Below are 12,060 nucleotides of genomic sequence, written 5' to 3'. Positions count from 1 at the left end.
TTAATAAAACAGCAGAGATTCTCTGTCATGTTGGATATTATTGGAAAGTGTAATGTGAGAGAATGACTGAATCTGCAAGAAACCACCCGGGGCTGTGCTGTTCTGGGATGCACAGCAGAGGGGAGAGCCATCACTAGGGTCAGACCTGCTGTCTTCTAACTGCCTCTTGGGCCTGCCAAAGCTGGCCTCAGTGGTGGTTATTGGCAGGCACCTGCTGCTCATCAGCAGGTCTGAGGTGGGAATGGCACATTGTGTCACGTGCAGCCCTCACTGAATAGAGAAAAGTCTGTATTAAGTCTATGAGTAGTTGAGCTTTTGTGCCTGGCATTGCCAGAATTTGGCCTTGACATTCTCTGTGTGATGGTAACAGATGCATTTATATGTGGACTGCTCTGGGAGACCACATTGCCTACTTTGTTTGAGGTTATTCTTTATCTTATCAGCTGTCTCTCATGTGAAGGCCATTTCTATATGACTTAGCTGCTTAGGAGGTTTTTGTGTAGGAACAGTAGACCTCTTTCCCTCATTTGTCTGGGAAAGTCAGAAAAAGTATCATTGCACTCTGTGCAGCCACAGCATTTTTTGTGGAATAGCTTTTCAGAAAATAATTATATTAAATATATTCTCTGTTCTCATAGCTCACAGCTGCTCTTGGTCTGTGAAGGACTAGACAGTCCAGAGTTGCAAGTGGCATATTGCAAATAATGAGAAAGTAATGCACCTCAGAAGAGCTCTCGTGATGCTTCACTTTGGAATGGCTGAACAAAAGACAGGTATTTTATATATTTATTTCATTACAGTGAGAGGGGAGATGTGAGCACAGAGAGGGAGAAGGAGGGTTAGTGGTGTGAGTGCAGCCACAGGCAGAACAGACCTGGGTAGAGGTGCCTGCTGCTCAGCCCTGTGCCTTTTCAGTGGGACAGCCCTTGGTGCCTTAGGAGCACTTTCATACTTTCTGGCAATTTCATACTTTAAGAGCCATGTTTATAGGCTTGTGCAATGCCTCTCCTATCTGTATTTTTGCACCTCAAGGGCTTGTCCAAGTGTAAAAGGGAGCACTTACATCAGTCGAGCTGCCACAGGAGATCTTGTGCTGGTTTTCAGCCCATCCTTCCCGAAGAGAAAGACCATCCAGAAGTTTGCTTTTTATTTCTTCTCTGCTGGGAAAGGACATGCATTAAATGTCGTAGTATTGTGCCTGTGAGCATTATAGTGGCTATCAGTGTTTTGCCTGTAAAGTAATTATGGCAATGCCTCTGCATATTTCACTGACTGCAGAAGAAACCAGATGGGGGGGAAGAGTGGGGCTGGACATGTCTCATGGCTTCCAGCATGAGACAGAGAGAGGTACAAGGCTGATTACAGACTCTACAGGTATAGCAGTTTGGTATGAAATCCTTCTGGTCCTGTTAACTACAGCATATACTGGGAACTGCATTATGACTGTGGGTGCCAGGACCACATCCATCATTCTTAGTACAATGCTGCTTTTGGTTTTGACTTGCCCTACAAGAGCTGTCTTGACTAATGAGGGTGTTGGGAAGTGTCCACACATTGTAAAGCTAAAGGAGGTTATTTCCTTACATTGTGGCATGATATGTGATAAAGAAGTATGGACAGAGGCAAGCAGCCTTTCCAGCTTGCTGCTATTTTCATCTGGCTATGAATAGCCTTGTGAGATCAGTATTATCTGTTCTAGGCTTTGTCATGTTTTGGGTTGGGAGGTTTTCATATCTTTATTACATGGACCTATGTGCAGCTCCAGGTCTCAAAGGGTGAGGTGGGTCTTGATGGTCCTATGCTCATCTAGGGGTTGAAATTGGGGTGTTAAATACTGGGTCCTGACTACCACATTGGTAGGCTACAGTTCCTAAATTCATCCTCTTCCTTTATATGCAACACAGTGTCTAATCAATGAAAGCTGCTTGGCCCATGGTGTGTATTATTAATCTGTGCACGTCCCAGTGCTGAAGAAGTGCTGAAGATGTGCAGAATTTTGAAGGAAAGGTACACACTGAGAAATCAGGACTGAGACTGGAGTGCCCTGCAGATGGACTACAGGTAATTTGTGTCTGTAGGCAGATGACATCAAGAGCACTGGGCTGGTACTGTGCATTTGAGCAGTTTGTGCCTGAGTTAGTTATGAAGAGCATTAACATAGTTCAGTTTTGAGCTGGAACTGAGTTAAACCTCCCAGAAATAAAATGAAAATGCAGCACAAAGAAGGTGGAAGCCCCTTCAGCATCTGATTTCCAAAACAGGCTGTGCTTCATGCCTGCTAGGCTAAACAAGCATTTAATTTTCACCTGATCAAACTATTTGAAAGAGAGTTACTTAAAAAAACCCAAACAACTCCCCAAACAACGCCCTTCTCCATTAATAAAAAAAAAAAACTTGAAGAGAGAGGATATGTTAATTCAGGCAAGAGGTCTGTAACATACCTTCTTTCATAAATAGCTCTCACTGCTGCAGAATCCCTGCATGGGATTAGTCAAACTATTTATTTTTGAAAGTACTCCAGAACTACTACACCTTCTTAAGCTTTTCTGTGCAGGTGCAGCTGCAGGCCCATGACCTGTGTGGCCAGCGGTGAGAGGAGGCAGGCACAGGGAATTTGGCTGGGTTGGATCACGTGTGGGGACACTGCAGAGCGCTGAGGAACGAGGAAATGAGCATTGTCAGGGCTGTCCGAGTGTGCTTTCACTTGGTGTGCCCCAGGGCAGGTGTGCTCCTGGCACCAGGATGTTGCTCTCTGCTGAAGAAAGGTTGGCATTTGTTTGCCCCTTCCTTTCTAGAGGTTGGATTTTGGGTTGGTGCTGGGGGAATGCCTGTCACACTGCTACCTGATGCTTTGCTGAAGGGAGAAGGGGGCAGTTGTGGAGAAGTCACAGATTTCCATGTCTCAGCTGGTGTAAATGGGAGTCCTCCCAGATCCATGGTCAACACCTGGCCTTTCCCTGGCTGTCAGCTCCAAAACATGTGGGAACACTGTTCTCCCTGAGTAGCAGTGCTCTTTGCTGGTGCACAGTCCAAGCAGCTGACAAAGGGAAGGCTTATTCCTTTTATTAGGATCCTTCTTGGATTTTCTGCAGGTGATCAGAGTTCTCCTTTCTCCAAGGGCTTGGCAGAGCTGTTTGCTGTGCCCTGTGTGAAGACTGGCATTGCCTGTCTCCCTCCTGGCTGCAGCTCTGCAGCCAGGCACAATGCCCACCACCTCTCCTGGCACTAAAAAAACACTCTTGCAGGTGAAGATACTGGGGGCTACAACTGTTGGGAAGACAGCTGAAAACTGTTAAGCAGTTCTGTAGTAAACTAGATAGGGGGCTGAGGAGAGTGTGAGGAATGAGCAAAGCTCCCTGAGTAACACCTGGAATGAGTGAGCAACAAACTTCTTTTCTCTGGAAAGAGAAACTATGGCTGTGACACAGATCTGCAAAATGTGCAGCATGGAGCAGGTGAGTGCAGAGTGATTCTTATGGGTATTCTAATAAAATACTTGAGGATATCAAATGAAACAAGCAAGCAGCAGGTCAAAACAAATCAAGGGCAGGTACATTTGTGTTTAAAGGGTAGTGAGGCTGTGGGACTGTGGGGCTTTGAGGATACTTCAAGTGCTTGGGCTCTGTGTTTGACAAGCTGCACAGCAGCATAACACACCATTATGGATCTTCTCTGGTGGCTGGAGCATTGTCTTCTTACTGGGGAGGTGGCCACAAGAAATCAAAAGCTATCACAGTAAGAGATGCAGCCAGTTATGCCACATGATGGGTCCTGCTGTTGCTTGTCTCCACACCCAGCATTTGTCAACACGGCTGAGTGTGCGAGTCAGTCTTTGTGATGTTCTCTTCCCTAGAAAAGCAGTTAGAGGAAAGACAGTCCTTTGGACATCCAGTGTGCTCCTTTGCTCAGATTTATGGTCTTTCTTGTAGCCCTGAATATCCATTTTGCCCATCTGCTTTGCCATGACAGTGGCAGGACCCAGCAGGGCTGCTCCCCTGCACGGGGGTGTCGTGGTGGTGCAGCCTCTGAGGTAGCCTGAGTTTGCTTTGCATGTTGTGCTGCAGGCTTTGGGCAGATGCTGCTAATCCAGACACAGACAATTCACTCTTCCATGACTCTCCATTTTGTTCCTCTTGCCAGAGAGTAATCCTGACCTGGGAGGGATCTCCCACTGGTGGGAGGGAGGGAGAGTGCAACTTTCTTTTTGCTTGTCACAGTTTGTCCAAAACCAGTTTACATCAGTGGGCTAAAAAAAGGGCTTCCACTGAAGAGGTCCCACTCTACTGTAAAGTCTGCCTCAGCACTGCACAATGACTCCCATTATTGCCCTACAAACCTGCAAGGCTTTTGTATTTCCCTTCCCTGCAGTTTGCAGAGGTGGTGGGATGAGGGCTGGGCAGAACAAAAAGGCTCTCTACAAAGAGATGGCCTTTATGCCTAAGAAGTAACCTTTATTTTTAATTGACTACCATACTGATGAATAAATATGAGTCTTCACTGGAAATGTTTCCTGAAGTAGTTTTAGCCCACATGTCATGGGTTTGTTAAAAATAAATAAAAGTTCCTGAGAAGAAAATACTGTGAAATGTCCCTAGATACCTTTTTAAAAATAAAATCTGTCCCAGAAATTTCTGTGAATGTCTTTGTAGAAGTAGGATTGTGCCTGAGAGCCAGAGAGAGTAGATGGTTGGAACCAAGCATGGAGGAGCCATGCCAAGCTGGACAAAATATAGGTTTAAACAGTAGAGATTCATCAGGGCTTTTTATTGCTGTTTCTGTTTTAACTATTTAGAGTGGTACTGATAGTTTCTCAGATGACAAAGGCTATAATTGTAGTGTGACAAGCGTCAAAGAAATGTGAAATGTTTTTTCCTTTTGTCCAACAATTTTTTACAAAATGTTAGAGGTTTTATGACAGTGGCCATTCCTTTTATGAGCCTTCTCATGCAGTGTTCTGTGATATTTCTTTGTAAGTATTAATGTCAGATGTCTATTCTAAGATGTTGTTATACCATTATGAAAAAGGCAAACATTTGGGAATGTATCATCCATGAAATAATGTAAATCTGTGAAGTGATGTCAAATGAGCAAAACTTAGCTGAAATGCTTCTCAACTTTGGATATATGCCAGTTGACAGAAGAGGTGCACCATGCAGAGACAGTCCAAAGAAGTGGCAAAAATGATGAAAACCCCAGTTCTGAGGAACCTGACGGAGCTGTGGTTGGTTAACCTGGAGGCTGAAGTGTCAAACTCTGTAAGGATGGCTCCAAAGGGAGCATCCCCATGGTAGCCAGGACAGACTGACATCTGTCAGGGAGACCTGGGGCAGGCAATAGGAAGGAGTTGCTTGCTACCAATTAGCAAAGCACTGAAATGGGTGGCCTGGAGGAGCTGAGGTTGGTGTTCTCAAAATGGCAGATTGATAGAGAGTAAGCGTGATACAGGCACTGGGGTTAGGGAATGGGCCTGCTGACCTTCAGATCCTGTTTGCCATGAAGGCTGGGATTTATTAATTTTTAATGACCTAACTCCCAAGGCTTTGGGAGAAATAGCAGAGTATGGTGAAACCCACAATCACCTGATGGGCTTGGAAACAGTGGAAGAATTCCAGCTGGTGAGCTAGAAATGCCTACATGGACAGGAGCAGAACTTCTGCTCCCTTGAAGATGTGCCTCACTGCCCTCAAGTTGGCCAGGAGAGAGGAAAAGGAATAAAGTAGAAAAGCAATGCTTGATTTGCTTTTCCTCCACGCCCTGCAGCCTCTGGCCATTTTTGCTGCCTGTTGTAACACAAGGTGATCTGCACCAGTACTGTTTGAATAGCAAATATCAGTGCAGTGTAAAGCAAAGGACACACATATTAGAAAATGAGCAGTCCCTGGTATTTCATAGCATAACATGCAGCAGTAACACTTATAGGTTGCTGTTCTGTCATTTTCCAGTTGCTTTACAAAGGTTGGCTACTTATCCTCGGTCTCATTTAGGGCAGAAAGAAGCAAGGAAAAGAAGAATGGAGGTAAAAACCCAAGCAAGCAATTTGGTAATTTATATGCATATTTTGCTTGTGGCATGCTGAGTCAACTGTTTACCTGTTAGTAGGAAAGCGGCTAAAGTAAAACATTGTCTTGGTTAGGTTAATACCACGTGAGGAACCGTAGGACTGGGAGGAAAGTAGGGCAGCTTGTTTTGGAACTTGTGCTGGAGAACAAATAAAAACCCCCAATGTACACATTCAGTTACCATATGTCACGCTTATCATAAAAGGCATCTCGGTGTTATTTCTTTGCAGGGATGCTTGAACTCCACGGAGGCAGACTTCCCTGGTGAGGACAGCGCATGCCAGAGGTGCTGGGGTTGCTGTTGGTGAGATGAGCTTTCGTGCCTGTTGAGGCAGCCGCGGCGGGCGGCGAGCTCGCTCCTTCCCGTGCTCGCCTGCGTGATTGACGTTGGCTTCCAAATCGCTGCAACTGCGCCTGAAGAAAAGCAAAGGAGCATAATTTTGCTGAGAGAATTTTCCTGGCAGGGGAAGGCATGCAGTGCAGAGAAATGTGCCAGCCAAGAGCCTGGAAGTGCAAGTCCAGGTGCTAATGCAAGTTCCACCCAAGCCATGCTGCGGTGAAGTCCTTTCTCTCCAGCCGCGCCTCGCTCAGCGCACCAGGGTCGGCTGCAAGGGGCTGCCCATGGCACTGTGGTGGGCTGGGCTGGACTAGTTCCTGCTCTGTCATTGCTTCAGCTGTCTGAAGAACTGAAGATTGTAGGGAAGATGTTGGACTTGAGCTTCCTGACAGAGGAGGAGTATGAAAAGCTCATGAAGGTTCTGCAGAGAGATGCAGAGCTGAAGAAGAAGGACGGGGATCGCATCAGGTGAGAGGGTGTGCAGTAAGAGCAGGGTGTGGGCTTCCCTTGGGGGGATTTTTTCACTTCTTTTAGAGAGGAGCATGTGTGTGTATGTGTGTCTGTGTGCATGCAACAAGGAGAGATGCAGGCTACACCAGTGCTGTCCCTTTTTCTCAGATCCTAATGGATCTTTTCACTGTACCTCCTGCTTTTTCAGTCATCCTGCTGTTGCTGCTGTCCCCTCTCTGCAGGATTGCAGGACTGGACTCTCCTTTTGAGTTAATCATCAGCCCTCAGAGATGCCAAGGGTGTCTTTCCCCTTTCCTGCTCAGGGGAGGAAGATGCTGATTTCTTGGTGTCAGAGGTCTGAGCAGGGGAGTAGCTGCTACCTTGTTTTACTTGCTCAGTAGCACAGAAGTGCCACAGAGTGTTTTAAAATGAGATTTCACACCCCCTTCTCTGCTTTATGTCTCTTCCTTGCTCTTTGAGGTGGGTGTGTGTGCAGCATCCATCCTGCAGGCAGAGGGGGGCAGTTAGAGGCCATGTGATCTGCCCAAGGTTTGCAGGGACCTGTTTCAGAGCCAGGGATTCTCTCTCACTTTAGCTCACTTGCCACTGGCCGTCCCGGAGCTCAGATCTGGTTGATCAGGATTGCTTGTTGCTGCTGTCACTTTTTAAATGCCAGCCATTAGACCATCTGGGCTGACAGTATGTACCAGGCTCGGGGAGCTGGCACCACATTCTCTATGGCAAGAAATGAGTAGTTCAGTGAGTGTGGATGGCACTGTGCCAGTGTATCCCAACTAAGGATGTGAGTCTCCGACTTGCTGTTGAGCCAAAAAAAGAGTAAGCCCCATGTAGGAGGGATGCTCAGGGCTTGAAGGAGGAGCAGGCAGCTTTGCAGCAGGCTCCTGGGAGCCTGTGTGCCCTGGCCTCTGCTTGAGGTGAGAGCTGGGGAAACAGAACTGGTTGGTGGCATGAAGCAGCTTGGACTTGATGTGTATGTGTCTGCATTCTCTTACATATGCTTTGAATTGAAACATGGTTTCAAAAAGGTTTTTTCTTTTTTTCTTCTTTTTTTTTTTTTTTTGTTCTGAAATGCAGTTAATTTCTACTCTGCAAGGGAGGTTTGGTGAAAAGAGCGTTTGGATTATTTCGTTTTTGTTTCATTTCTCTTTGGAAGCTGTTGCACAAAAGGATTTGATTTGCAAGTGAAGTGAGTTAGGTCCTGACCAGAGTGGTGCTAAGAGCCCCTTGCTGTCAGTTTGCCTACCTGCAGTAAGACATGTTTGGTTCCAGCACAACCTCCTCACTGGGCGAAATGAAGTCAATGGCATTACATTTATCTGGTGTCAACAAGATTAAAACATGTTCCTATATCTCTTCTGGCCCAGCACCTTGAGACCCTCACAGAGGCAGTCTGATCTAGATGGGAGCTGCACCGCTCCCCAGCTGTCTGTCCTGTTGGACCCTCAGCACTGCCTGCAGAGGCTTGAGCCTGGTTATCCCATACCTGCTCCCTCCTGGCCTGTAGGCAGACAAATGTGACCTTCCAAGGCTCCATGGTTATCTGGGGTTTGCCCCCTCTTCCTGCTGAGAACTGAGGTGGGAGTTTCCTCTGGCCTCCCAGGTCTTGCAGGGACCCTGAACTGTGGTGAGCTGTGGGAGGCAGTACCAGCTGAAAGGCAGCTAATTCAGCAAGCCATGGTGTAAGAACAAAATAACCGGAGGAGGGTTCTTGTACAGACTAGGAAACAGAGCACTGACGGGTTTAGGTGCCAAAAAACAGCCCTGGGTGTGCCGGAGTGAGTTACAGTAGGAGAAGCTGTGCTCAGGAAGGAGAGCTAACCATGTGAGTGCCAAAATTGGCACGGCAGGAGGAGCAGGGAGAGGCGCAGTGTCCAGAGGGAATGCTGCAGGGACAGGTTGCTTCCCTGAATATCGTTATTTATTTCTGTGGTTTGCATCAAATTTGATTCAAAAGGCTTTGCCACTCATGAAGAGATTAATAGACAAATAAAATGAAGTGCAAGACATGCAAACAGCCCCACCCCTTCCTAAACCCTCAGGGCTGCCAAGCAAATGGACAAATCTCCTTGCCAGGTGACTGATTTGGATTTGTGAAATTTGGAAGAGGTGAAAGCCTGTGTTTACAAGGTGCTGTTCCCATTTCAGATGAAGAATAAATCATCTGTTGTTTCAGTGCTGGTTTGGCCCTTGTGATTGCAGAGAATAATCTCTGGATCCTTCGCAGTGTCAGTCGGGTGAACCGCACGGACATCGTTACAAACATAACTTGGGGGGAGTTGAAACTCTGGTGATTTTTTTTTTGGTGTGTAATGCCCTTACTGACTTCCAGGCGGATACAAGGCTCCATCAAGGATGAAAAGAAGAAGTTTGTGACAGGTGAATGGTTTTCGGAAGTGAAGGCAAAGCGGTTTCAGGAAGACTTAGAGGGGCCGGATCTACTTCGGGCATCGATTAGGAGGAAAAAGGGCAAACTAGAAAGTAAGTATGTTAATGTGCATCTTGAGAACACAAACTGATGGAGCAGAAAAAAGTGGTCCAGAATGGGAGTCTCCCGATACTGGGAGCCTGTTGGAGACCAGCCCTTGTGTTGTAATAAGGGAATTCTCAGCTGTGCTTTTAGTACTGGAAAAACATCCTTTGTTATCAAAATCAGGGCCCAAATTAAAAAGTACAGTGTGGCAGAGAACCAAGGCAAAAACCATGTGCGGTGAATGCCTTTTCTCCACTTCAGCTTCTTTTTCCCCAAATTTCTGTTTGTTGGACACCACTAAAATTTTTTACCATAGAAGCAAAAAAAGAAGGAGATGATGTAGGACAATTTCTGACATCAAGCTGATATGTGTGGGTCAAACCCACCTCCCTGCCCCAATTCCTAAAGAAATCTGACAAAAGTAGCTGGCCAGCTGCTCTCACAGGCCTTTGGGGTGGTGGGGTCAGTCATATCTCTGCCAAGGGATATCCTCTGGCACATATTTACCCACTTGAGAGGGTCCATGCCTAGCTTTTTACATAGAAATAATTCCATGGCATAATGTGGTTTTTGAAGTAAAAAGGGCTTTGTGGCCAAGTCTGAATGGTACCCAGGCTGTGTGCCATAGCAAGGGTGTATCTGGGACCATGTGCTAATTCGAAGCAGGTTAGACATGCAGATAAACTTTCCTGGTGCTCTGTAAACAGATCAAAGCAGATTTGTCAGTTCAGAGCAGAGAAGAGAAGAGATCAGCCCTATGTGAAACAGGCAGGACTGTGCTTTGAGTCCAAATGTAACCAACCTGGAGCTGGAACTTTGTGCTAAACATCTGTGTAAAGCAGGACTGAGGGTGGTTCACATCCAGTCCTCAACATGAAGACAGGCCAGCTGACCCTGCAGCAGGACTGTGGGCCTGCAGCCCAGTGTCACACAACCTCCTTGGTGATTTGTCAGGGTGGGTAATCACAGATACTCCACCATGGCTGCTGAGTTACTGGCTGCTGCTGCTCTGGGGAAACCTTGACCAAGATAAGCAAAGTCTGCCACCGTCCCTAACCCAAGGACCCTGTAGCTGGGCTCTGTTCTTTTGCAGTAAAGGCTACTGTTAGATAAAGGAGTAGCTGTCCAGCTCTCAAATGTCATCTCCACCAGTTCAGTTCAGCCATCTTTTCTGGGCCCAGCTTCCCATTCCTGCTATGGGGAAGCAGCAGCATTGATCACTCCTTTTTTGGTGGGCCTCCTTGGCCAGGATGTCTCTGTAGCATGAATTGCCTGGGTTTAGTATACCCCTCCTAGCTCCACACCACTTGGACACGTTCTCAAAGCTAAACACCAACTAGGGACTGCACTGAGAGCCTCATTTTCTTTTTGCTTTTTACTTATCCCTGACAGCTCTCGTAGCTTAGCATAGTTTCCTTGGAACCTCTCATGCAGAACTGGCCCATCATATTTCATATGAATTTGCTTTTATCCTTGCTATTATGGATTCATGATGTCATTAAAATTACCATTTTATCATACCTCTGGAATGCTAAACATATAAAACCTTTTCCAGCTTGGCAGAGTTGCCTGGCCATTTCTGCAGAGCGTGTTCTGCATTTTGAAGATGTGCATTTTTGCTTGCACCCTCTTTGCATGAAGGGGCAGAGCTTCAGCAGCCTCTGCCAGGGCCCAGGTCAGGCAAATGCTCTGTCACAAGCAGCCCAGCTAGTAGCCAGCAGTGAATAGGATTGTCTGCCTTTTGCCTTGCACCCTTACCTCACTGGCCACTTTAAGAAAGCAAAATTTGAAGTGCTGTTGGTTTTAGATTTAACTTTTAGAGCTGATGTGCATATATGAGATGTGGTCTCAGGTCATCATCTAAAATAATCTTACTAATAGAGCAGTAATATGCAAATTATGTCATTGCATGTGCATTACTTGACTAATGCTGTTCTAAGAAGGAAGAGGCAAATGTTATTAAATTAGTATAGTAATTATGTTTAAATGTAGCCCCTTATTACTTTTCCAACTTCTTTTCTTCCCTTTTTTTCCTCTATTTTTTCTCTATTTCTATTCTCAGACTTATTTTGGTAAAGCACATGACTTTAACAGGTATAACACATGACTTTATTCCTTCCTCTTACTTTTCCCACTGACGCTTTACAGCACTGGTTGAGGATCAAGATCCTGCAGCTGATGTATTCACCTTGCTGCTGCCCATCACGTGCTCAGCTCTTGCTGTGGTTGTGTGTAGATTGCCTCCCTTCACACACAAGGGCAAGCTCTTCTCTCACTGACTGGTCAGCAAGAGTGTGGCACTGCTGAGAGCAGCACCTGGCCCATCAGGGAATGAGGATCAAACCCCTTTACGTGAGCTTTGACCATACAACTCACGTTCAGTCTGCAGTGGGTGAGATAAGGGCCTCTGCTTGCCATACTGACACCTTGTTTTCTGTCCCTGGAAGTGTTGCTCTGGTGGCTTTCAGAGTGACGAAGGAGTCAAATCTATGTAATGTGTTCATGACTCCTGATTTAAGTCTTTAGACTTAAGTCTGTGTTAGGGAGTGAAATGAGAAAATTCCTGCACTGAGGAATTTTCTGAGATAAGTGCTGGCATTCCCTTTGCAAGGTTAAAGAGCTGAGCAGGGGTGGAAATTCGTGCCTGCACAGGAAAATGCCCTGTGACTTTTTCTGGAGGATGGTTTAACCTTCAGAAGGGAGGGTTGTGTGGATCCCTAAGG

At 46.3% G+C, this 12,060-nt stretch overlaps 1 protein-coding gene across 3 annotated transcripts in view; it reads left to right on the top strand.

The window, feature by feature from the left end:
* Positions 1-647: 647 nt before the first annotated feature.
* Positions 648-12,060, top strand: part of LOC113985642 (synaptotagmin-like protein 2) — a 28,895-nt gene continuing 17,482 nt past the window's right edge. The window contains exons 1-5 of one of the 3 annotated variants that reach the window (XM_039387774.1): positions 648-773; positions 1,905-2,061; positions 5,943-6,016; positions 6,290-6,864; positions 9,197-9,345. In XM_039387774.1, the coding sequence (XP_039243708.1) occupies positions 6,764-6,864; positions 9,197-9,345 (250 nt within the window). In that variant the 5' untranslated portion in view covers positions 648-773; positions 1,905-2,061; positions 5,943-6,016; positions 6,290-6,763. The remainder of the gene's footprint in view (positions 774-1,904; positions 2,062-5,942; positions 6,017-6,289; positions 6,865-9,196; positions 9,346-12,060) is intronic. The other 2 variants (XM_027716572.2, XM_027716573.2) reach the window with 2 other exon arrangements.

Source organism: Pipra filicauda, unplaced genomic scaffold (genome assembly GCF_003945595.2).
Source record: "Pipra filicauda isolate LSUMZ 115617 unplaced genomic scaffold, ASM394559v2 scaffold58_size5111680_pilon, whole genome shotgun sequence".
NCBI lineage: Eukaryota > Metazoa > Chordata > Aves > Passeriformes > Pipridae > Pipra > Pipra filicauda.
The sequence above is the reverse complement of the archived record's forward strand: the minus strand, read 5'-3'. Positions and strand labels throughout refer to the sequence as shown.